The 27429-nt window shown below is 44.7% G+C and overlaps 1 protein-coding gene across 1 annotated transcript; it reads right to left on the bottom strand.

Moving 5' to 3' along the window:
- Window positions 1-201: 201 nt before the first annotated feature.
- Window positions 202-24942, bottom strand: ZNF346 (zinc finger protein 346; the record flags this gene model as incomplete). Its single annotated transcript, XM_082652522.1, has 7 exons — window positions 202-289; window positions 2637-2730; window positions 9325-9558; window positions 13558-13702; window positions 15461-15553; window positions 16109-16212; window positions 24768-24942. The coding sequence occupies 7 exons, from the start codon at window positions 24940-24942 to the stop codon at window positions 202-204; spliced, it is 933 nt and encodes a 310-aa protein (XP_082508648.1).
- Between the last annotated feature and the right edge of the window lie 2487 nt (window positions 24943-27429).

The raw sequence follows: 27429 nt of genomic DNA, 5'->3' as shown, positions 1-27429 counted from the left end.
CCTACAGGGCCCATTCCAAAAAGGGGAGGAGCAGGGGTGGATTTGCCTGGACCAATCAGACGCTCTCTGTGGTCCACTCCTGCCTCAGGCCTGTGTATTCTCCAGGTGTAAGAAAGGAGGAAAAAGGAGCCAAGGGCTGACCATAGTCACAGAAAGTTGGCTCATGGCTGGTTCAACCTGGAGTGCTGGACAGAAACACCTCTAGTTTTCCAAGGTGGCTGAGTCTTTATGAATGGGTTGCCTTTGCATGGGAATCTGGCCCAGAGGTGATGCCATTGTTTTTGGTGACCTGTAATTTGAGAAGGAACAAAGGCACAGGGTTAGTTTGTAGTGGTTGTGATGGTATTCCAGGTAGCTTATTCCAACGGTAGTACAGCTCTTCCAGGGCATGGAGTAATAAGCAGGGCAGCTCTCCTTTACTGAGGGCCACTGCATGCTAGGCACAAGGCCGGGTGTCTTGCTTCCAGTATCCTATTTCATTCTCATGCTAATTCTGCAAGGGGGGGACCAGCACCCCCATTTTACATATGAGGAAACTAAAGTTCAGAAAGTATAAGTGACCTGCTCACAGTAAGCTTTTTTTGTGTGGTAGATTCAGGACTGCAGCGTATGTGTTTCCTCTATACCAAATCATTTATTCTGCCTACAGGGCCCTACGTGACTTGGACGGTACAGAATGACCATTCTCCCCAACACATGGAATGAAATGTAAAGTGGCTCTTCTATCACTATCCCACTAGCACCACCTGATATTGTCTTATATGCTTATGGATTTGTTTAGGATCTGCTTCTACCACCAGAGGGGGATCCAAAGGATCAGGGAACAGCATTGGTCTTGGTTCCTACTGTAGCCCCAGTGCTCAAAACAGGGCTTGGCACATAATAGATACACAATAAATCTTTGTTGAATGAGTGAAAGCTTATCTCTAACAGCTCCCCTTATCAGGACTAGAACTTCACATATATTATCTCTAACCCTTATATCATCCCATAAGGTGAGGATAATGAGCTCCATTTGGAAATGGCAGAGCAAAATGAATAGACTTTGAAGTCAGAGGTTTGAATCCTGGGTCTGACTCCAAGTAACTATGAGATTGTGGGCAAAGTTACTTAATCTACCTGACATTCGGTTTCCTTGGGTTGTAAAGTGTGTGTGTGGGGTCCTAATTTGGAGCTGCTGGTGCAAATTAATGAGTTTGAATTAGGTGTCCAACAAATTGTACTATAATCTTACAGAAAAGGAATTGGAGACTCAAAGAGGTTTACTGACTCACCCAAGGTCACACAGCTGGGAAGTATAGGAAGAAAACAGTAAACAACACTAGCATTTTCAAGTCTGGGTAGTCCCAGGGTAGGGCTCTGACTGGTTCCACGTTATCTGACAAAATTGCCACCAGCCAAGCTGCAAGGGAGGTATGCTGAAACAGGAGTGAGATGCAGGCCAGGTTTCTATGGCTTGTCTCAAGTCCATATCTAAGAGGAACCTCAAGAGTCCTCTCGTTAAAGACATATCTATCAATAAAGCCGCAGTGTAGGAGAGGAGACTTCAGGCAGAGCAGAGAGGACCAGGGATGTTTTGACCCCAACACTCTGTACTTCTACCACTTTTATTCATTTGGCTCTGTAAGCAATGCAGAACCAATCACCAAAGTCAAAGCAATCATTTTAGCATACTTGCCTGACTGAAACTGTTTCCTCATCTGTAAAACGGGGATAATTCCTATCTCAGAAGGTTATGTTGTGGCACACTGCCCACACTGCACAGTTCCCTTCTGAGAGGCAGGGACAGAACCATGTGGGCCCTCCCCGGCAGGACCTCACCTGTTTATATCATATGGCGCCACAACCCCCTTGTCAGCATGATGCCCTGGAGCAGCATGCTGTGAGCCAGACAAGCCTCAGTGTGAATTACGGCTCTGCCTCATAATACCACTCTGAACGGTGGTTGCCATATCTGTAAAATCAGAGTAATAACCCCTTCTTCCCAGGATTGTTGTGAGGATTACCTGAGAGAATTTGCTTGGCATGTGGCCTGCAACAGACCAGGAGCTCAAACAAAGAATGTTAGTCATTTTCAAGATTATCATGAACAGATGACTCTGCTAATCTCGTCCCTTCAAAGAACTTATCACAATTTGTAATTATTGGTTGTTTACATGCTTACTGTTTGTCTCCTCCCATCAGAATGTTGGGTTACAAGAGTAGGGACTGGGTCTGTCTTGGCTACCGCTCAGAGGGTGTTCAATATTTGATGAAAGAACCTGGTCATATTTGGTAATAACCAGTAGAGGGAGCTCTTGCCACATAATTGATGGCAGTGAAGACTAAGGTCTTCAGGCCAGTGGTGAGTGGGGGTGGGGGAGCTTCCCTAGTCAGACTGCTGACAGCCAAAAAATCTAGGAGACCACCAAGGGAATTGTTTATGTTTCTCTACTAAAACCTTCAGCCCAACAGGTCTAAAGGCTGGGGAGAAGCTGATGGGAGAAGAACTTTCTGTTAATGGATTGAGCTTCTGTTGACTGGCAGAAAAGACTGCCAGGATTCCCTTTTAGCCAAGGAGTACCTTGGCTTTGTTCTGCTTCCAAAGCCCTGAACTCCTGCTGCAGGCTCTTGAATTTCAAAGTATGATTACTCACTGGTTCTTGTGTTTGAAGCCGCTGACATGAGCTTGGTACTGTTCTATGGAGTTCAGCACTATCTTACATGTCTTGCAGGCGTAGCCCTTCCCGGCTGAAACACACATAAAAGTCAAGATGCTTAGTTATCCAATAAGAAGGGACCTGGGGACTGCTGCTTTCCACAGCATGTGCAAATGCCCTTCTGAAGATGGATGGGTGGGGTGAGGTTAGGTGATTGGCCCTGATAAGAATCCCAGTGGCCTCAATGCTCAGGGGGTACATGTATGCCTGGGGCTGGGAACCTCCTCGTTCCCCTCTGTGCCCTCAGTCCCAGCACTGAGCCTGGTCCAGAGTAGCTGTCTGTTGAGTAAATAAAAGATTGCTAGAACAAAGAGGTGACATTTGGTGTAACTGTCTTTTCCACCTTGACTGTGCTAAGTAGCCTCATTAAGGATGCCTTTAGCTAAGAGATCTCTGGGAAGGTGCCACTCTCTTTGGGCTTGCAGTAACAGTAATTTATGAGGCCTGTTAGCAAAATCAATCTCTCTCTCTCTCTCTACCGTGGGGCTCACAGACACCCTGTCTCACTACCAGTGCTGCTCCAGTGACAAAGTGGCCTTTCTTCACATGGTCTAGCAGGGAGAGCATGGGCCAGGAACAAAGATATGGGGCTGGACTCCTGGCTCTGCATTCACGTGACCTTGGCTAAATCCCTTCCCCTTTCTGATCCTCAGCTTTACTCAACAATAAACCAACTATACCACAACCATCATACTTACAATAAAAAGCAGCTATTGTTTACCAAGTGCCTGATATAGGCCATGCACTTCATATAATTTTGATTGGTGCTCATAATGATTCTGTGAAAACCATTATCATTATTCTCTTAGAGATGAGGAAAATAAGGCATGGTTACATGTCCAAGAACACAGAGTTAGCAAATGGCAAGCAGGCTTGGCTGACTGCCAAGGCTGTACTTATTCAGCATGCCAGGTGCTAGCTGCGCAAGACAGGCAACTGTACACATGACTTCAAGAGTCCTCTGACACCTTTTTTTTTTTTAAAAAAATGTATTTATTTTTGGCTGCATTGGGTGTTTGTTGTTGCACGTGGGCTTTCTCTAGTTGCGGCGAGCAGGGTCTACTCTTTGCTGCTCTTGTTGCGGAGCGTGGGCTCTAGGCGTGCAGGCTTCCATAGTTGTGGCTCACGGGCTCTAGAGCGCAGGCTCAGTAGTTGTGGCGCATGGGTTTAGTTGCTCTGAGGCATGTAGGATCCTCCCCGGCCAGGGCTTGAACCCATGTCCCCTGCATTAGCAGGCAGATTCCTAACCACTGCGCCACGAGGGAAGCTCCCCTCTGACACCTTTTGAATCATCTGCCATCCTAAAGTCTCACAGCTCTGGAGTGAGATCATCTAGGTTCAAATCCCAGCTCTATCATTTCTTACTTGTAGGACCACAGGCCAGTTACTTAGTCTCTCTGGGATTTGCTTTCCTCATTTGTAAAAGTGGGGCTTCTCTGAGACTTAGGTTCCTTACCTATAAAATGAGGTTAATACTAGTATCAACCTCATAAGGTTATTGTAATGATTCAAATAAAAGCAACTGGGACCTAGTAAGTATCCAATAAATGTGAACTTTTGGCTTATCATCACTCTTATGAGTTCCATGAGTGATGCTGGCAAAGAAGTGGAGAGTATCTTTTAACCAGCCTTCCATGGCAGTTGCAGCTACTGAGAACACCAACGATCTCCTCTAATCCAATAAACTAGCAGACATTCCCAGCTACATCTGTTTCTCTTGTATCTTCAGGTATTTCCTGGAAGACACATCCCTTTAAAGCATTTAAGGGGAAAATTACTGCAATCAGAATTCAGGTCTTTTTTTAGACACTGAAGGCCAGAATTAATGGTTCAATACTAACAGGGAAAAGATGCATAATGGACTAGCAGGATCACCCTCCTCACAAAGTCCAGAGTTGAACCTGAAGCTGGTGTGGGGGTGACAACCACCCATTCTTATCAGTTAAGGGTCACTGATGCCCAGATTACAACAGCCCACTCATCATCTATTAAGCACCAAGCACCATGCCAAAATTCTGGATACTTATGCCCTTGGATTTTTACAATAGTGCTGCAAGATAGGTGATTAGCTCCATTTTTCAGAGCAGGAAACAGGCTCAGGGAGGTTAAGTGGTTGACCTGGGGTCAGAGCTGGGATTTGCCCTCTGGTCTGTGAAGCTCCCGTTTTTCCTTCTGCACCACAGGTCTCTGGACTCTCCTATGTGAGGTACATCTCAGCACACAGTTTACTGATCTGTAAGCTAGATTCAAATCATCATTTGGGGCAAGTGAATAATTCATTGGTGCTTCTAAAAAACCAGCTTTGTCCAGTACCCACACTAATCCATTTTCATTTTACATGTTTGATACTCTGGTTTACCCCTGTGATTTTATGAAGTATAAGTCACTAGAGTTGATTTTTAAACATCTGGTTTATTTGGAAAAGCACCTGTATCTCCTCCCCTTTACTGCCAAGACTTTTGAAAGCCCTGTCTACAACTGCTTCTCCATTTCCTTGTCTCTCAATTACTTTGCAACCTATCCTCCTACACACACACACACACACACACACACACACACACACGCACACACGCAGTCTTTCTGAGGCCAATGGAGGCTTCCCTGTATCTGAATTTAATGGACAAAATGAATGCTTATGTGGCCTCTTCATATTTGACCTTTCAACAGCACCTGACAGAACTGGTGACTCCTTCCTTCTTCAAAGTCTCCCCGTCCTTGGCTTTCAGCATGCCGCACTCTTGATTTTTCTTCTCTGGTGGCTCCTTCTCAGTTTCTTTTGCTGTCTCATGTTTGACCTCCACCATTTAATACTGGCAGTTCCAGAGGGCTCAATCTTGGTTTTCTTTCTTTCTCTCTTTAAATTTCTTTTTATTATTTTAAATTGTGGTAGAATACAAATAACAGAAAATTTACCATCTAATCCATTTTAAGTGTACAATTTAGTAATTGTAAAGGACAGTTCTGGGTTAGAGAAATTTGTGTTTTCATCATGTTAAGTATCTTCACATTGTCGTGTAACCAATCTCCAGAACTCTGTCATTTTGTAAAACTAAAAACCTACACCCATTAGACTCCCCATTTCTCCCTCCCCCTAATCCCTGGCAAACCACATTCCTTCTGTTTCTATGAGTGTGATTACTCTTGATATCTCATACAAATGAAATCATAGAGGATTTGTCTTTTTGTGACTGGCTTGTTTCACTGTGCAGAATGTCCTCAAGGTTCATCCAGGTTTGTAGCATGTGCCAGAATTTTCAGGGGGCTCAATCGTAGATCCTTTGCTCCTTTCTCTCTAAACTCTAAGGGATCTCATTCATTTCTCTGACTTTAATGACCACTTATTAGTTTAAAACATATGAAACTACCAATATTTAACAGTTTCTGACCTACCAAAATGGCAATATCTCTAACCCAGACCTCTCTTTTAGGCCTAGACCTATATATCCAATTGCCTCTTGAACATCTCTACTTTGATATCTCGTGGGCATCTTAAACTCAAGCTGCCAAAACCTGGTTATTCACCTAATGGCTTCAGACTAAACCTGGGCACCATCCTTGCCTGTTCCCTTTCCTTCATCTCCCACACTGGATGGCCAATTCTACTTCCTACGTACCTCTTGAATCTATCTATTCCTGTCTACCTCTACCACTGCTATCTTAGTCCAGCCTCCCATATTCTCCAGTATGAATTATTGCAATAGTCTCACTGCTGGTCTCTCTCCACTACCCTTCCTCCCTAATTGCAAGCCATTCTCCACTTTGTAACTAGAATGATCTAATAATGCTGAAGCTGTGAGTAGCTTCCCAATGCTCTTAGGATAAAGGTCCAAATCTCTAACATGACCCACAATGCCATGACTAGATACTTGCTCATCTCGCCAGCAGCATGTTGCCCCACACTATCTCTCTTGTCCCTGGTCCCCCATCTTAAGTTATCTTCATAGCATCCTGTTTGTTTCCTTTTCTAAAGCTTGCCACACTTGTAGTTCATTGCTCAATGCCTGTTTTCTCTGCTAGACTCTAAGCTCCACAAGAATATGGACAATACCTGTCTTGTTTATGTAACCCAGAGGGGATGCTGAGAGCTCTGGCTGCTGGAAGGATTTGGCTACCTGAATGATATGCAGGTTTTAGTTTTGACATTCTTGAGTGAATGAGAGGAATGTGAGCTTGGAGTATAAAGCAAACTCCAAGTCTTGTTTAATCTGCTTGGTAGACGCTGCATCCACCCCTGGTGGGAGAGATCTGGACACTCTGGATCAGATACATCTCACATTTGACCCATACTCATCATGAGACACTTGCCAGGAGCCCCATGGAAACTGTTCTCTGGACCTAACACAGAACCCTGACTTGGGTTTCAATGCTGGCTGCCACAGCCTAGTGTGGGACCCAGAACAAATCATTTCATCTTTCTGATCCTAATGTCCTCATTTGTGAAATGGTGATAATCAAATGTGCACAACAGAGTTGTTGTGTGGATTAAGTCAGGTAATTAAGTGTGAGAGCATCTAGCCTAAGGCCTGGACTACAGCAGCCATTGGTAAGTGCAGGATGACTGACTGTCTGAAAGAACAAATGAACAAGGGTTGACTGAAGCCAGCAGGGAAAAGCCAAGCTGCTAACAACCTAAATCCTTTGCTAGGGCAGAACCCCTGTCAGCAGAAGTCACTGCTTGCATACCCTAGGTCAACATCCCACCTCTGTAAGAAGGGGGTCAGAGAGAGCTCAGTGTCTCTGCTGACATCCAGGACTCGGAGAGCCTACAGCCAAGTACACTCAGAGCTGAAGGCAGGGAGAAGGAGTGTACGTTTTGGAACCAGACAGAGCTACAGACCCCTACTAATGCTGTCACTTATTAACATCAGGTCATATCAGCTGTATGACCTGAGCAAGTCACTCTGAGTCTCATCTTCTTTATTTGTAAAGTGGGAAAATCACAACTATTTTATAGGAATGCTGTGGGGATCAAATTATAATGTATATATAAATATCAAAGTAGGATGTGATACCCCTTCCCCCCACCTAGATTTTCATGAAAGAACTTAGTTGATCTGTAATGAAGTCAAATGATTTAAGCCAGAAAAAAGGATCCAGGATACAGTTCTAGGATTAAATATGGTAATTTAGCTTAGACAAATGGAGGAGGGTAAATACAAGAAGGAGGCTTTGGCTTGAGATAAAAGAAAAGAATGGATACAAGTTAAGATAAGCAGCCTGAAACACTGCAGTGCCTCAGTCCTGCCAGTGGAAAAGAGATAATGAGGGAATGACCAGGGCAGGACCGAGTAAAGCTGGGGCAGGAACTGGAACACTGGGTTGTGCTAGCTGGATGCTATGTCGTGAAGCAGGGCTCTGAGGAGCTTGGTTCTGAAGTTTCCAGATGCCTCAGCATATGGAATTGATCCTGTTAAAGGGAAAGGCACTACCTATATGTAGGACCAGTAAATAAATATTAGTCATTCCTTTCTGATTTTGAAGAGGTTTCTAAAAGAGGGTCTTTCAAAGGCTTTGGAAAGGCGATCCTTGGCACCCTGCTAAAGGAATCTCCCCCTTGCTGCATAGCCACCACTTTGCACCTTCTCATCAGTCAGTATTGCCCAAGGACGGCCTGTGTTGTATGGTGCTTTGGGGTTTGGGGGGTTGTTAGAGAGGCATGATCGTTCCCCTTGCCCATATGTGGTCTGGAACATCTATGGCATCTGGGTGTTCACCTCTCCAGGATTGTGGGAAGAGCACAGATGGCTCTGAGCAAGAGCTTCCTTGCACCTGGATGCCATGGTGCTCTCTGTCTGGTGCTGCATCTCCATGGCCTGGGGAAGAAGCCCTGGGGACCCACACCAATGCTTAAGTGGGCGCCACAAGACAGAGACTGTATCAGATTTGGTCACTACTATACCCCAATGAGGGAATGCAGCAGGTTTTCAATAAATATTTGCTGACTGAAAGAGAAAATAATAACCTCCCCCTCCCCACCCTTACTATAAGCTGTGAGTAGTTACTGTGATGGGAAGGGCTCCTAACTTTTTATGAATGCTCACTCCTGTGATGCTGACTTGTATCTGGAGGTCAGGGCAGTAGCTAATGTTCTGAGTCAGAGTGGTCTCCTTCACCACTCTATCCCAGGGACACAGGTGGGCCTTAGCTGCTGGGAGACGAGGGATTCTGAGGACGTTATAAAATCTGGCAGAGGCTGCTGAGGCCCTCACACAAGAAACGTGGATGACAGGGAGTTTAAATCAGAGGTTACAGATTGGTGGCCCTTGCCCCAAATCTGGCTTGCAGGCAGGTTTGACTCACATACGGTTTAAACTTTTAAAAATTTAGTTGCACATTTAAAAATCAGGAGAATTCTTATTCAAATCTGGCTTCTAGATTCTTTTGAAAAACTGAAAGATATGGTAACAACTGGCTGGAGCTGTCTAGGAGAGGCACATACCCTCAGCTGATCATATCCCCTACTGGCTCTTTCACATATTGAAATTTCCTGTCCAGCCTCTGCAGGCATTTGAGTTTGCAATGCCTGCTTCAGAAGACCTAAGGAGGAAAAGCATAGCCTTGGTGGTCCAGGGAACCCCAGCAGTCAAGCCCTGATCCAGCTCTGGGTGTGAGCTGAGCCCCTTACCTGATGAGTCAGTGACAGCAGGGTCGGCCAGCCGCCCGTAGTGTGCCATAAGTTTGAGCTTGGTCTCCTGTTTCCTGTGTTTCTTGCCCATATAATGTTGCTGAGCCATGACAGGGTCATTGAAAGTCGCGTGGCAGAGGCTGCAGAACTTGTCTGGGTCTATCATCTCTCTATTCTGGTGCAAGGCTAAGGTGGAGGCCACAAGGAAAGGGTTTGTAAGGCGTTTCGACAGAGCTGCGGTGAGAGAGTTCAAACAGAAACAATGAAAAAACCCAGAAGGTGCCAGGCTTTCGCGTATGCTGAATGCAAAGAAAGGCTGGGTCACTAGTTAATCACACCTGCAGGTGTGGCACTGCCTGTGTGAATCACACAGTGAAAATCTTCTCTAATTGAGAAGATATGGGGAGCCCAAAGACCGCCTACTTTGTTCGGCAGCTTTAACTACTTCAGGCACATGAATCCTGATTTTCTTATATTCAGAGAGGGATCTGCACTTCTACTATCAAGTTGACAAATTACAACAGATTAGATATGTACATGCTTGCAATCTTCTCATCCCTCAGAATTCCCCAGAACTTCACAGCAAATAGGACAAGAAGTTTGGGTGTTTTACTCCCATCCTCAAAGTATCCCAGTTATAGATTTGGAAGTCAATGCACAGATGTAGAAAATGAGGGCCTGAGGGCCTGGAGGGTCATTTAGAAAAGGCACTATACTAGGGGGGCCTTTTAGGCTACACTGCCTTCTAGGCTGAGTGGGGGAGCGGAGGATGACATTGACATTTAGTTATGAGATTTGTATATATATTTTCTCTTTTGGTCCTCAGAACTATGCCATGAGGTAGGTGTCATTTTGCCACAATACAGAGAAAAACCGAGGCTCAGATGGGTGAAATGACTTACCCAAGATCACCCAGCTAATGAGTGAATACAGGCCTCTGTGATCCTAAAGACCATGCCCTCTCCTCTATGCCAGGCTGCCAGAGCGTGGCAGGGAGATCTGAAGGCTACAGTCCATGCGTTCACCTTCAGAAAACATCCCTGGCTGTGGTCCATGAATTCAGTTAATCAGAGCCTGGTATGGGCATATATGTAAGCCTCCCGTGGGCCAACAAATGTCCTGATGCTGACTGCAGGCTGCACTGCTGCTTTATAAAGTGGATGTCATGACTCACTAATGAGTCCACGTGGCTGGAATGGTGTCAATCTAGTAACCACTGCTTTAAAAATGTGGTCTAGAACCCCCACCAATGGTGGAGGAGAGGTGAGGCTCAGCAGCACTCACAGACAGATGTTCTTTCATCTCTGTACCACTTCAATGGGGGAAGTTTTGAGGATTTTCAACAAGCCAGAAGTAACTTGCTGGCTTTTCCCACAATGGTTTTCCAGTATAGGAAATCTCAATTTCCCTGGCTACTTGATTTTCCTTAGCCATTGTTTCAGCAAGTCACTGGAAAAGTAAGGTACATGTTGTAGAATATTCAGTAATATTAGAAAATATTCAGTATGTGGTGTTGAGTTAAAAAAAAAAAAAAGCAGGTTATACAGCAAACTGGTTCTTATGTCCTCGGTTCTGTAAAACAACAAAAACCATACTGGTGATGTGTGGAAAAAAGACCAAAAGCATTGAGCAGAAGTGTGCTTTTCAGTCTTTTCCAACTTTTCTACAATGAATGTAGATTCTTGATATCAGAAAAGAAATAATCATGACCACTGAAACATAAGGGTCTTTCTTTAAAAGATACTGAAGAGAAGCATCAGAGGTGAATGGTTAAGTAAAGTTGGAGGAACCACTTAATAGACATCCAGTAAAAATGAGAGCTACAGGAGTCTTCTCTCAGGAAACAACTTGAAATATGGAAAGAGAATTCTACAGGAATGTTTGCTGTAGTGTTATTTACAAACATTAATAAAGGAGAGGGGGAAAACGTAAATGTTCACCATTAGAGGACTGGTTAAATAAATGTGCTGTGATGGGATATTGTCATTAAAAATGTTTATGAAAAAGTTTTTAATAACATGGGGAAATACAAATGTTATATTAAGTGAAAAGAGCATAAAAGAAAATTATACATATGATACGATCATGTCATTATTAAAAGATATAACGTGCAATCTATATGTGTATACTGGTATTTTGAAATGTTACCAACATATTAACAGTGTTTCTCTCTTGATGGCAGGATTTGGGTGGTATTTTACTTTCCTCTTTGTACCTTTTGCATTGTTTGAACTAGAAATAACAATAATGAGTATGCGTTGTTTTTATAAAAACAATAAGGTTAAAGTATTTTACGTTTATATACATAATCTAGACATACATAAAACACATATACGCACAGATATACACACATACACATAACAAAAGATTATAGGAGAAACAGTACTACAAAATGTTAACAGTGGTTATCTTTGAATGGTAAAATTATGAGTATTTTTCTTTCCATTTATCTATATTTTCCATATTTTCTACAACATGCTTGTATTACTTTTACATTAGAAAAATGTTTAATTTCAGAAATATAGTTGTAAACTCATGTAATAACATGGAAATGTGCTTAAACTACAAAATCAAAAGTTAAAGCAGGATACAAATGGTACATGCACTATGATTATAACTATATAAAAACATACCTGTTATGTGGCAAGGGCCAAAAGTAAATACAAAACATAAACCCTTGAATATGGAATCTTTGGACCGGGCATATTCCAGGGAATTTTCCCATTTATAGAAAGTTAAGCTCATATAAACCTAAAGATAAGTGACCATATAAAGTTCTGTTCTTAAGCTAATTTCCCTTGGTCTAATGTTTAATCTTTTTGGTACCATAAATGGTACCAACACTGACTTTAAACAAAAGCAATTAGTACTAGTATAACTTAATGATGAACAAACCATAAGCAAAGCCAGTGACACGCTCCAGGTGGTGGATGCCTGATCAACTACTGCATTTTATGTGGGGATTCCATTCACTGGCTATCTTGATGATGGTGATAATACTAACAATAGGAACTGTCGGGAATTCCCTGGCAGTCCAGTGATTAGGACTTGGCACTTTCACTACCAGGGCCTGGGTTCAATCCTTGGTCGGGGAACTAAGATCCTGCAGGCCACTTGGCCAAAAAAAAAGAGAACTGTCCTTTACTGAGCATTTATTACATCCTAGGTTCCTTGTATACCTTATTTCATCCTCAAAACCTATGAAGTAGTATTATCAACATTTTATAGGTGAGAAAACTCAGGCACAAAGAAGTTCAGTCATACAGATGGTAAATAGCAGTGGCAGGATTTAAACTTGGGCATCCATGACTTTATCTCTTGTTTCATAGCAGGAATACTAGATTGGGGTGTAATAAGAGAGTATAATTATGAGTGATTTTTTTACCCTCTCTTCAAAGTCTTCCAAAACATCACTGTCTTGTTTTTATAATACAGCAATTCAAAAAAGGACAAGTATTATAGATAGTATAGTCTACTTCTTGGTCCAAAATAAAGACAGAAGCAAAAATTACCAAGAAAAAAATAAAATAAAGATCAAAGAACTTTCAGTTTTGACTAATTGCAGTTAGCAGAGGTTTAAAATCCCAGAAAGTCATTAGTTAATGAGATGAAAGTGAAGGCTGAGCCCCAGTGGTGACAAGATAAAGGGGGCTATTTTAGAAGTCACTGCACTGGGAATGAATTCATGGCAGTTGCAAATACAGTTTGCTGGGCAGTAGTGGCAGCACTGAAGTATTCAGCTTCGAAAGGCAAGTCCCTGTCTTGAGGAGAACAGGCAGCTTTGAGGATTAAAGTGAGCAGGGCATAACCTGAGCACACGAAAAAGACACGGATTTAGCTTTTAACTTGGAATGCATGGCAACAGGGCAGGTGGATGCTAGGAGGGAAAAATCTAAGTGAGAGAGGTAGGAGATGGAATGCTCTCCTGGTGTGCATAGCCTGGAGGACTCTGGCACTCCTGACTTATAATTATTTTTAAGGACAAAAGCTCAGGGCTAAGAAGCTTCTATAGAGAAAAACTGATGTAACCAAAGAAAGGGAGGTTAGGTGAGTACAACTCCGAGGATGCATTTCACTGAAGCTGGGTCTACTTTGATATTTTTAAGGGCTCTCAAAAGCAGTTCAACCTCTTCAAGTCTGTGGCCCCAGTGAGCATTTCTGGGAGCACCTGGCATTGGTGCCTTGAGGACGGGAGGGGTCCCGATACATAGCACCACTCAGGAAAACCAGTACCTTCCACCTTAGTGGATTGCTGCTTCAGCTTTAAGTTCTTTGCGTGGGTCTTCCCCAGGTAGTGCGACTGGGCCACGACAGGGGAGGAAAAGGTCATGTTACAGATGGGGCAGCACTGGTTCTTGTCTTTGCTTCTGCTGCTCTTCTGGTTAGGAGAAAGAACACAGGTCTGATCACGCCACTGCCCGGCCAGAAAATCTTCACTGGTTCCCCACTGCCCATAGGAGAATGAGCATTCAAGGCCCCCTTCACACACTAACCCCAACCTACCTTTCTGGATTCTTTTCCAGCTACTTCATCCCATGCTCTACTCACCATTCCCCATTTTGTTCTCTGCTACTTCCTTGTTTTACTTGGGCCATTCCTGCTGCCTAGAATGATCTTCCTTTCTTTACTGCCTGGCATATGTCTGCTTAGCCTTCAAGGCCCAGATTAAATATTACCTCTTCTGAGAGACTTTTACTCAAGAAAATTACTCAGTAAACAATTATCAAGCCACTTTGTGTGATTATTCCAGGAAGGAAGAACTAATCTTGTTCTTCCTCTGTACTCCTGGAGTGCATTAAATAGACCTCTATCATACCACTCGCTTGTCACCCTAAACTGACAGTGTCACAGCTTAGGAGACTTTTCTGTGAACTAAAGTGCAACATTTGGGCAAAGACTGTTGGATTCATCTTTGTTTCCTATCCTTAGCACTCTGCTGGAGTCTGGCACACAGCAGATGTTCAGGGTTTGATGAACAAGCAGATCATTGGGTTTTATTTCATGATTATGATTAGGCTAGAAAACAATGTACTTCAAGTCTATATTAAGAGTTCCCAGTCTCTCTCTTATGTCTGATTTCTGAATACAGTATTCATTCTAATATAGCATTTTTCAACCTTGGTACTATTGTCATTTTGGGTTGGATAACTCTTTGTTGGACGGGGAGGGGCCCACGATCTCATTAGAACTACTGGGCCACTCCGAGAGTAGAAGGATCAGAGATATAAAGAGGTGAAGTGACTTGCCCAGGGTCACAGAGTTGATCTTGTCTTTCTGGATTCTAAATCACAAGAAGGGCAACCAGGGGATGAGCCAGTGAATTTGGAGAAGGGATAAGCAAGGCCCTTGCAAACCTGTGGTCCCTATGACAGGGAGGCACAGTTTGTAGTGTAAGCTCTTACTCACTGAGCATCCACTAGGAATTGGAATTTTACCTCACAATACCCTTAAGAGGTAGGAACTATTATCTCCATTTTATGGGTGAAGTACAGAGAGGTTAAGTGACTTGTCCAAAGTCACCCAACCATTAAGTTGTAGAGCTAGTATTGGGCCCTAGTCTGCTGACTTTTCATCCCATGACATTTGCACAGCCTGCTATGGAACAAAAATAATGGTACACCTGAGGCACTGGGGTTGTTTCAGCATAATTCTCACAGTATTTCTAAGGCAAAAAGCAAACATGCTGGAAAAGTGTTTATTCCACTTGTTTATTCCAAATATTCAAGTATTGAACTCAGCTCTTTCCCCCAGATCTCAAGAAAGCAAGCAACCTGGCTTTCTTCCACTTTCTCTTCTTGAGTAGGGAATGGACAGCTGTCCTACTCTAACAAACCACTGACAATGGCTCCATTTACTGAGCCCCTACTATGTGCCAGGCTCTGTGTTGGGTGCTTTAATAAACCTTCCTTCATTTTAGTTTGGAAAAATCCTGAAAGGTAGTTGACATTAGCATCCTCATTATTATAGAGGAAGAAATCAAGGCTCAGAGAAGTAATAAGACTTGCCCAAATCACAGAACAGGGCCAGGATTTGTAGCCAAGTCAGTCTGACTCAAAGCCCATGTTCTTTCCACCACACCAACCTGCCTGCTGGCTTCATCAGGAAGTGAGCAGTCTCAACATGGCAGCTGTATTACCTGATCTGAGTCTAGCTTCTTCGTGTCCCCCTTTAATGTCTCCATTCCATGGATTGCTAGGTATCTCTTCACTTTGTTGGCATGTTTTTTGCTCTGCAAGAACCCAGGAAAAAGATCAAAGATAGCTAAATGCCATTTCATATCTAAGGCACTCAAAAACACTAGATTTTCATCTGATTTATCCTCACAGACACTTTTGAGGAGGAGAGGGTGGGGGAAGAAACCTAGTTTATTGAGTTCCTACTCTGTATAAAGTACTTAAATGCTGTCAAATCTAATCATCACAATAATTTATGAGAAAATTATCATCATCTCAATCTTATAGATGAGGAAACTGAGGCTGAAGATAGTGAGGTTTCTTGCCCAAGATGAGTAGCGGAGATGTGATTCAAACACAGGTCTATTTAAAGCCAAAGCATGTACTTTCTACTGTACCAAGCTGCATGGGAACATGTAAGTATAATGATCCTGATTTGGATGGAAGAAATGAGACTCAGAAAAATTAAGTCAATCTTCAAGTCACAGCCAACATGCATGGAGGCAACACCTGGGTGGCTAAAAAGGAATTCACTGCACAAGCCAGGGAGAAGTGGGGGTTTGACACTGGGTCTGGAAAAATAAAGCAGTACTAAAGGTACAAGGGCATACCTGGTAGTGTGCCAGCTTCTGGGACTCAGAAATTAGCAAGGCGCAGCAAACCTTACACTGGGTGCTGGTGAAGAGACACTGGTTCTTCTGGATCATGTGTTCCACTACAGAGAGGAAAATAAAAAATCTTTGAGTTAAAAACCTGCCTCAACAGCACTGTCTTTGAACCCTGCCTCAAACACATGAACTGAGTAATGGAATGCCATACTATTAAATCGGCAAACCTCAGCCACCCCTGCCCTACTGCTTTCATGACTCACGCTATATTCTCGTGCCACCTCACCTGTAACTTACTTTATACTTTTATGTACGCCAACTTTCTTTCTTTCTTTCTAAATGATTATTATTATTTATTTAGTTATTTTTGGCTGTGCCACATGGCATGTGGGATCTTAGTTCCCCGACCAGGGATGGAACCCAAGCCCCCTGCAGTGGAAGCGCGGAGTCTTAGCCACTGGACCGCCAGGGAAGTCCCTATGCCAACTTTCTTTACTAAGTAAATTCTTTTAAAAAGGAATCTTTAAATTATAAACTTAAGTAAATACCAATAAAAATAAATACAATAAAAATGAAACAATTCTAGCCAGATACTGGTGTGAGAGGCTTGCAGTTCTCTCTAAAAAGAACATTAAGAAAGTGGCAAACGCAGTCTCTGCTGCTGTCACTGCCCCAGTCTCTTCCCCCGGCCTCTTGTTGCCACTGAATTGCCAAGATGTCACTTTCTAACAAGCTGACTCTGGACAAGCTGGACGTGAAGGGGTAGCGGGTCATCATGAGAGTGGACTTCAATGTTCCTAGGAAGAACAACAAGATAACAAACAACCAGAGGATCAAGGCTGCCGTTCCAAGCATCAAATTCTGCTTGGACACTGGAGCCAAGTCAGTTGTTCTTATGAGCCATCTGGACTGGACTGATGGTGTCCCCATGCCTGACAAGTACTCCCTGCAGCCAGTTGCTGTAGAACTCAAATCTCTGCTGGGCAAGGATGTTTTGTTCTTGAAGGACTAGAAAGCTTGTGCTGACCTAGCTGCTGGGTCTGTCATCCTGCTGGAGAACCTTCGCTTTCATGTGGAGGAAGACGGGAAGGGAAAAGATGCTTCTGGGAACAAGGTTAAAGCTGAGCCAGCCAAAATGGAATTCCGTTAGGTAATTTTAGATATTTCAAAATCAGATCAAGAACAGTGAGAAGGGACTTCCCTGGTGGCGCAGTGGTTAAGAATCCGCCTGCCAGTGCACGGGACACAGGTTCGAGCCCTGGTCTAGGAAGATCCCACATGCCACGGAGCAACTAAGCCCATGCACCCCAACTACTGAGCCCACGAGCCACAACTACTGAAGCCTGCACGCTTAGAGCCTGTGTTGCGCAACAAGAGGAGTCACCGCAATGAGAAGCCCGTGCACTGCAATGAAGAGTAGCCACCACTCGCCGCAACCAGAGAAAGCCTGCTCACAGCAACAAAGACCCAATGCAGCCAAAAAAAAAATTACCTAATGTGTCACACAAGTTCCACACCATAGGAATCTATAGTATTAACCTGTGCTTAATTGTTGGGCCTGGAAAACAAAGCTTTACTTTTTGAGGAGGGAGTAAAATCTCACACAAGGCATGAGTTCTATCATGACATCGACAATCTGAGGCAGGGGTAGAATCTGGCAAATTCATGTGTTTTATCTTCTACTCTGGACCAAAAAGTGGGCAAGATTCTCTGGAGGGAGGTTCTTGGGGGGGAACTTTTTTTTTTTTTTTTTTGCGGTACGCGGGCCTCTCACTGCTGTGGCCTCTCCCGTTGCGGAGCACAGGCTCAGGACGCGCAAGCTCAGCGGCCATGGCTCACGGGCCCAGCCGCTCCACGGCATGCGGGATCTTCCCGGACGGGGGCACGAACCCGCGTCCCCTGCAATGGCAGGCGGACTCTCAACCACTGCGCCACCAGGAAAGCCCGGGGGGGGACTTTTAAGGTGCCTCTCCCTACTCCACAAGATATAAAGCTTATTTATTTATGCCAGCCCTTTTGGGAAGAAGGGCTGTTGTCTGGCTATATTTCTGACCCTGAGGGTCTTTTGTTTATTTCCCTATTTTTCTCCTACAGTGTTTGGTAAATTTTTGTGAAAGACTGTGGCTGCCTCAGCCGTGCTCAGAGAAATCAACAGAAGTGGGTCTGTGAACACATCTGGGCCAGAGCTTTTTTTTTTTTTTTGTGGTATGCGGGCCTCTCACTGTCGTGGCCTCTCCCGTTGCAGAGCACAGGCTCCGGACGCGCAGGCTCAGTGGCCATGGCTCACGGGCCCAGCCGCTCCGCGGCATGTGGGATCTTCCCAGACCGGGGCACGAACCCGTGTCCCCTGCATCGGCAGGCGGACTCTCAACCACTGCGCCACCAGGGAAGCCCGGGCCAGAGCTTTTTAAATGGAGGGTGAGAGGCTCCTCAGAATGCAAAGCCCATAAAGGGAAAATGCTACCCAGGAGTCAGGATCCAGCCATTCTCTCCTCGCATGGAGATGATGGATTTTGTTTTATTAAAGGAGACGGGGTTTCCTTTCAAGGATATTCAGAATCTGACTCCCAAAGACTAAACAGGGCAAGGACCACGTCACTTATGACTTTGTATACCCAGTATCTAATAAAATGCCTGACCCAGAATGGCCATCACTAAAAAGTCTGCAAATAACAAATGCTGGAGATGGTATGGAGAAAAGGGAACCCTCCTATGCTGTTGGTGGGAATGTAAATTGGTGCAGCCACTGTGGAAAACAGTATGGAGGTTCCTCAAAAAACTAAAAATAGGGCTTCCCTGGTGGCGCAGTGGTTGAGAGTCCGCCTGCCGATGCAGGGGACACGGGTTCGTGTCCCGGTTCGGGAAGATCCCACATGCCGCGGAGTGGCTGGGCCCGTGAGCCATGGCCACTGAGCCTGCGCGTCCAGAGCCTGTGCTCCGCAACGGGAAAGGCCACAACAGTGAGAGGCCCATGTACCGCAAAAAAAAAAAACAACAAAAAAAACCAAAAAAAACCTAAAAATAGAGTTGCGATATGATCCAGCAATCCCACTCCTGGGCATATATCCAGCCAAAACTATAATTCAAAAAGATACATGCACCCCTATGTTCATAGCAGCACTATTCACAATAGCCATGACATGGAAACAACCTAAATGTTCATTGATAGATGAATGGATAAAGAAGATGTGGTACATATATACAATGGAATACTACTCAGCCATAAAAAAGAATGAAATAATGTAATTTGCAGCAACACGGATGGACCTAGAGATTATCATACTAAGTGAAGTCAGAAAGAGAAAGACAAACACCATATATCACTTACATGTGGAATCTAACATATGACACAAATGAACTTATCTACAAAACAGAAACAGACTCACAGACATAGAGAACAGACTCATCATTGCCAAGGGGGAGGTGGGAGAGGGATGGATTGGGAGTTTGGGATTAGTAGATGCAAACTATCATATATAGAATGGATTAAACAACAAGGTCCTACTGTATAGCACAGGGAAGTATATTTAATATACTGTGATAAACCATAATGGAAAAGAATATGAAAAAGAATATACATGTATATGTATGTATATATATGAAACTGAATCACTTTGCTATACAGCAGAAATTAACACATTGTAAATCAACTATACTTCAATAAAATAAATTAAAAATAAAATCCCTAACCCACAGGAGGGGCTTGGTGAATACCTGCTGAGTAAATGAAATACACATCTTTGGCCTCAGAGAATACATTCACACAGTTCACAATTATGTATTCAGAATGCCTTCTACGTGCCAGCAATGGGTTTAGTGCTGGGGCCATGTCAACAAATAAGAGAGAGTACAAAGTAAATAAATAAGCAAGATAGTGACAGAGAGTGAGAAATATTATGAAAACAAGCAGACAAAGTAAGTGGTAGAGAATGTTGGGGCAGTATAGTCAGTGAAGACCATGCTAGGGAGGCGTTAGCCACAAGAAGGTCTGGGGGAAACTGTTCCAGCCTGAGACAGTGTCAAGTCTCTGAGGCAGGGATGAGTTTGGCATATGCAAGGAATGAAGAGAAGGACAGTGTGGATAGAGTATGGTGAATGAGAGAATAGTGGTAGGAAATAAAGTTGGAGAGAGTTTGAGGCCTACCAGATCATGTGGAATGAGTATAAGGCCTCATAAACCATGGTATGAACTACAGATTTTATTCTTAGTGCAATGAGAGGTGACAAGATATGGCTTATTTTTTGAAAAGATTAGTCTATTCGTTGTGTCAGCAGATTGTATGGGAATAGGAATGGAAACAGGAAGAACAGGGAAGAGGCTGTTGCAGTCTTCTAGGCAATAGATGAAAGAAATGTGGACTAGGCAGGTTGTCAGTGGAGATGAGAAAAGTGGATGGATTTGGAATTATGTTCTGGAAGTAGATCTGACATCCAATTTCTTTGATTGGATGTAGGGGGTGAAGTAGGAGAGCATTCAAGGATAACTCCTAGGTTTTGAATTTGAGAAACTAACAGATGAGAACTGGAGGAAGACAGCCTTGGAGGAGAAATTAAAGACGTTTCCTTTGGCTATATTAAACATGAGTGGTCTATCACATACATGGGTAGAGATATCAAGTAGTCAGCTAGAGATTCAGGCCTAGAGCTTGAGGGAAAGGTCAGAGCTGGGGATACAAATTGAGACTCCTGGGACTGAGTCTTGGACCCTCCAAATTTAGAAGTCAGGCAGAGGAAGTGAAGTTGAATATAAAATGAGTATGAGGCGGGACTTTGGCTATAGCAGAGTGAGGAGATCCTCTTCACCCAAGGCAACTAAAACACTGAACAAAATTGACAAAAGCAATCCCTTCAGTACCCTGGAAATTGACCAAAGGCACTTAACAATCTGGGAAGCACTTATGCTTGTACATCTGCTGAACTTTGGGTGAGAAGAGCGGGAATCTGGGACTGCTCTCATCCCCTCCCACACTCAGTCAGTGCAGAGGTTCTACCAGGAAGAGGTAGGATGTGAGAACCAACAGCTTCCCTGTGGAAGAGGAAATCACTTGATTTGGAGTGGTGGGCAATGCCCCTATCTAGTGATAATATTGGTGGAAGTGATGGTCTCAGAGGTAGGTGAGGAGGAAAGGCCAAAGGCTCTACTATAGCCTTTGCTGTGTCATGTTTGTGGTTGAGACTGTGTGGCAGTGGGGACCTAAGAGGGCCCAAGTTAGCCACATACTCCTGGCCAACTCTGAGGTTGTACACATGCACAGAAGAGATGCAAAAGGCCCTGACAGAAAGTAAAAGCCAGGGCTGACTTTAAAATGGCCTGAACTTTGAATGTAATTTCCTACCTACCTACAGATCCAACCGAGGCCTTTACTGGCTCCAGGTGTTTACTGAATCACTGGTTGACTACTAAGCAACATATAGACACATGGAAGACAGAAATTATAAAAACGAACCAAATTGGGAATATTTGCTCTTAAAGTCTTCAGCTACCATGTAAGCGATTTTCTTCCAGGCTGTGAGGAAGCCTTAACTATTCCATGCATGAAATCACATGGAGAGACCCTGAGACTATGTGAAAAAAGAGATGCCCGGCCAGCCTCCAGAAGTTCCATCCCACTGCTGTTTCAGCTCTAGCCACTACCTGACTGCAACTGCATAAGAGACCTTGAGTCAGAACTGTCCAGCCAACCCTTTCTTGAATTCCTGACTCACAAAATCTGTGAGAGATTCATGAGGTTGGAGGAAGCTAAGGTCCACAGAGGGAAAAAGAACTTATATGAATTATCAGAATTCTGAGAAGGTGGCCTGAATGTGAATCCCTGTTTCCCAAATATCCACATACAACTCTAATCCAATTACCAGAGGGGATAGGTTTGATACAGGAAATTAGATGCTTAGAAAATCATTGGAAAGGCTGAAGGTACTAGGTTGAGCCTTCCAGAAATGTCTCTAGGAACAATGCATAACTGTTCCAACAGGTGAGCTATAATCTCTGAGGCCTCCACTGCAGCCTTGCTGGAAGTAAGAAGCTTCCATTGTCATTGAACATGCCTCTTAACATATGAAGCTGGAGAATGGATGCTGGAACACTGATGTAAGAAGATCTCATAGTTCCACGACCTTTCTTGACAGTAACAATAGCTGTAGAAATATGATCTTCACTGCATTTCTGCCTTCCAAATCTTACGAGAAGGCATCTGATTGGCAGGATTTATTTTGTATCCATATTGTAGACAATCAGAAGAGGTATGGGGCAGAGGCTGAGAGATCTAGAATGCGACATAGAGGGCTGATTTTCATAGGGTCATGAAGTAGGGACAATAAGTCTAGCCATATCAACAACTAAATTAAATGTCAATAGTTTAAACAGCCCACTCAAAAGGCAGAGATTGGGCTTCCCTGGTGGCGCAGTGGTTGAGAGTCCGCCTGCCGATGCAGGGGACATGGGTTCGTGCCCCAGTCCGGGAAGATCCCACATGCCGCGGAGCGGCTAGGCCTGTGAGCCACGGCTGCTTAGCCTGCGCATCCGGAGCCTGTGCTCCGCAATGGGAGAGGCCACAACAGTGAGAGGCCCACATACCGCAAAAAAAAAAAAAAAAAAAGGCAGAGATTATTAGAGAATAAAAAAAACAAGATTTATACAATGGAATTCTATTTAGCAATAAAAAGGAATGACGTATTAATACACACTACAATTTGGCTAAACCTCAAAAACATGCTGAGTGAGAGAAGCCAAATGGAAAAGACTATATATTATAGGATTCCATTTACTGAAAGGTCCAGAAAAGGCAAATTTATAGACAGAAAACAGATTAGTGGTTGCCGAGAGCAGGAGGTAAGAGTGGGGATTTAATGTAAAGGAGCACAAATTGGAGTGATGGAAATATTCTAAACTGGACTAGGGCTATACAACTCTATACTTTTACTACAATTAATTGAATTTTACAGTTACAATGGGTGAATTTTATGGTATGTAAATTATAACTCAATGAGAAAACAAAAATTATAACTAAGAGAAAATAAAAAACCAAGGTGAGTAGGACTCAGTGTTTTAGGTATCTACCTAGACCTCAAATAAATTATTGGACAAAGTGAGGAGAGCAGGGAAGTGAACTGGGTTCTAAATGACTGTGGGCATTCATACACACATAAACAGTTCACTTCCCAGAGCACAGCTGCTGTGTTCTCTGCTTCAATGTCCAAGGCATGCCTTCTGTATCCCCTGAGGACAAAGGGCGCCTCCTCTTTGTGTACCCTCAACTCTTAGACTTCCCACTTCACTGCACCCACTACATTATACTGCAACTGTCTTGGTGTCTGCTTCCTGGATTAGACTACAAGCCCCTCCAGGGCAAGGCCAGTATTATTCTCAACTCTGTAGCTCTGATGCCCAGCCAATCCTGGGAACAGAGCAGGCATCAGTGAATGTTGGTCAAATTAATGAAAGGAAAATTGCAGGCGGTGGAGGGTGGAGGAGAGGCAACTTTGTGCCAAACAAGTTTGAAAGTATGGGGGTGAGGGGGATAGGAGCCTCTTATTAATTTAGGAGTCAGACTAGACTAGTTTTTAAATTGGAGAAATATACACCAGGGTATAGGTATGTATACCACCCCAAATTTAAACATATCTTCCTTGGATGTGGTCAAAAATTCCATTTTGTCCCAGGACAATCAGTTCACAAGCAACATATTAACTTTCCAAGATTAGTCTGCTCAGCAAGCAAACAAACCTTTAGAGAAATCTGATTTCCCTGCAGATTACCTGACAGGATCAGCACAAAAGCCCAGTTTGTGTACTTCTGGGTTAGAGTTAAGCAGCTAGCTCTGCTAAGGACTGTGAAGGGGGTCACAAAACGGGGTCAGAGCAGCTCTTTCCATCCTCCTCTTTCTGTCTCCATCTTACCCAGAGCTAGGTCAAGTGCAGAACAAGCTGGGAAGCTTCAGCCCAGAAGTGCCCCCCTAGAGAGACTTGTATATCCTGTTCTCCACAACCTTGGGTCAAGCGTGGGATACAAAAAGCTGGAGCCATAGTATACCCGGCCAGGCTCCCGGGCTCCTGGCTCCCATATTAGAAAAGGGATTCAAGTGGTGGAAACAGGTGACACCAAGAAACAGGGGTAAACCAGGGCTCAGTCTCCAAGTTCAGGAGGCACACTGAGGTATGGAGAAGGCCTTCTAGAGCCCTCGGAAGTGTGGGGCATGAAAGAAGGGAGGCAAGAGACACTAGGGGTGGGGGAACCTGGAGACTGGGATGGTGAAGGGGTTACGAGGCTGGCGGGGAAGGTTCTGAGGGTCTCCGAAACGGCGTGGACGGCACGCCCGGAGGATTCCAGTCCTCAAGTTTAGGAAGAAGTAAGCTCTCGCGGGTGAGGAAGGCGGGGTAAAGAACCACGCGGCCACAGCGTGAGAAGGCCCTTGACCATTTGCGCGCGCTTCTTGTGGCGTACAGCCTGGATTTTCAGGGGAGCTGGCACAACGCGCCCAGGTCTTGGTGAGGTGCACGAGTCAGGGAGTCCCGGGGCGCATCACGCCAGGAGGCGGGCCGGGCGCCAGAGGGTGTGACCGTAGACCCGGGGGCTGGTCCGCGTCCCCGCCCCGCGCTTCCGCCACTCTCCGCGAAAGGAGCAGGCGGGCGAGTGTCTTCCTGCCTCTGAAGTCCCCGGACTCACCTTCCTCCCTCCCCACTGGTTGGGCCCCGGACACTGCTTCCCAGAGGCGGCGCGCCCTCTCGCGGTCGAAGCGCAGCCCGTCGGGTTCCCGGCCCTCCCGCTCCTCCGAGTTGTTGTACGGCCGGGCCGCGCCGCTGTCCGCAGCCTCCGCGGTGCCCAACGCGGAATACTCCATCTTCCCCACGAACCCTAACCGGCTATAGCCGCTCATGAACCTTGGTCTCGCGAGATGTGGGTGGGAGGATGGCTTTGCCCGGCTAACAAATCTCGCGAGGTTTGAGTACTGCAGGCTGCGTTGCGGTTCTGACCCTGGCCGTTCTTTTTCGTCGACGCTGCTGGGACTTCGGAGCTTGTGCAGTGGATTCGGAAGTCGGTCGCAGGTTCCACCGCATACCCCTCCCTCCGGGACAGGCTCGTGCAGTCCTTGGCTCAGGGTTCTCACCTTGCTCCGGTCAGCATTTGACACCTCACTTCTTTCGCATGAAGGCTCTGTTATGTGGGAATATCTTCTTCATTTCACTAGCAGGGCAACATTTGTTGCCATTTGAGTTCCAGATGCTGACCCCCAGCCTAGACCTCGCCCTAAACTCCACTCCAAAGTAACTGTCAAAAGCCAAAATTTAATCTTCCAACCCCGCACCTGCTCCTTCCCCAGTCTTCCGGAGCCACTATGTCTTGGCTGTGGTTATTGTAGCATCCTTACTGGTCTCTTCGCTTACCTTTAAGGTATTCCCAAAACAGTGGCCCCAGCGATCCTCTTATAACAGGCCATATCATGACACCCCGGTGCTCAGATTCTCCAAAACTTTACCATCTTACTCTTTTTTTTTTTAAATTTATTTATTGTTGTGTGCGTTGGGTCTTTGTTGCTGCACGTGGACTTTCTCTAGTTGTGGCGAGCGGGGGGCTACTCTTCGTTGCGGTGCGTGGGCTTCTCATTGAGGTGGCCTCTCGTTGCAGAGCACGGGCTTTAGGCACGTGGGCTTCAGTAGTTGTGGCTCGTGGGCTGTAGAGTGCAGGCTCAGTAGTTGTGGCGCATAGGCTTAGTTGCAGCATGTGGGATCTTCCCGGACCAGGGCGCAGACCCGTGTCCCCTGCATTGGCAGGTGGATTCTTAACCACTGCGCCACCAGGGAAGCCCTCGGTGGCTTCTCTTGTTGTGGAGAATGGGCTCTAGCCGTGTGGGCTTCAGTAGTTGTGGCATGTGGGCTCAGTAGTTGTGGCTCACCAGCTCTAGAGTGCCGGCTCAGTAGTTGTGGCACAAAGGGCTTAGTTGCTCTGTGGCATGTGGGATCTCCCTGGACCAGGGATCGAACCCATGTACCCTGCATTAGCAGGCGGATTCTTAACCACTGCGCCACCAGGGAGGTCCCCTATCTTACTCTTTGTAAAAGACAAAGTCCTTGGGTTAGCCAACAGGGCCCTATACAATCTGACTTCTCTTAACCTCCCTGACGTCATCCTCTATTTTGTTAGCCTCCAATCCCTTCATTCCTGTCCCAGTTACACTGGCCTTCTGGAATGTATTTCTCCCATATAGCCTCATGGCTCAGTCTCGCATTTCTGTACACCCCTCCAAACACACTTCATATCCTCCTTTACTGCTTTATTTATTTTTTTCTCCTTAACACTTATTATCAGATATAGTATGTACTTTGCTTTTTATCTTGTTTATTGTTTGTTTCCCCACTGGAAGGCAAGCCCCAAGAAAACAGGAATTTTTGTCTGTTTTGTTCTCAGCTGAATCCCCAGCACATTGATATAGAGCCTGAATCCTCATAGGTACATACAAAACATTTGTTGAATGAATGAAACTTTTGATATTAAGTTATTCCAACCTCAGTTATTCAAACACTTGTTGAGAGTTTTCTATGAGCTAGATGTTGTCTTAGGCATTGGAATGCAGTGGTAAACAAGACAGACAGAGAATCTCTAGTAGAGTGTTTTTTATTCTAGTGAAGGAGAGTGTAATAAACAAGTCAACAGGAGGAGAAAATAAAACAGGAATATATATTGGGTGAATGATAGGGGAGGAACATTAGTCAGGGTGGTAAGAGAAAGCCTCTGAAGAAATGACATTTGACCTAAGACCTGACTGATGAGAAGGGGATGGCCATGCAAAGAGCTGGGGAAGAGTGTTCCAGGCAGAGGAAATAGCAGAGGCTCTGAGGCAGGACTGAGCTTGCTGTAATAGGAGGAACAGGAAAAAGGACAGTATGGCTGTAGTGCAGTGAACAAGGGGGACAGTGGTATCAGAGGAGGAGGAGAGAGATTTTTCTTGCCTGAGATCACAGAGCTCATCAGTGGTATTTACTCATTTAGACTACAAATACTGAGCACCAGCTCTGTGTCAGGCCTCATGCCAGGCTCTGGAGCTTCCAATGCCATAGATGACTGATGTTTGTGAGTGCTTTATAGTTTATGAAGCACCTTTAACATACATTATAACGTTTAATCCTCAGGGTGGTTCTCTTATGATAGATTCTTATTTGACGATAAAGACAGAGAGGTGAAGGTTTGTATCAGGGTCACACAGCTAGTTAGTGACAGAGCCCAGTCACTAGTGTGCTTGAACACACCAGTCTTCAGACTGCAAATCCATGTCTTTTTGCCAATACCAGATGACCAGCCTAAAAACCGATGACTATATGTTACTTATTTA

Source organism: Grampus griseus (assembly GCF_964374135.1).
Source record: "Grampus griseus genome assembly, chromosome: 3".
Taxonomy (NCBI): Eukaryota; Metazoa; Chordata; class Mammalia; order Artiodactyla; family Delphinidae; genus Grampus; species Grampus griseus.
This window is presented reverse-complemented; position numbering and strand designations above follow the sequence as displayed.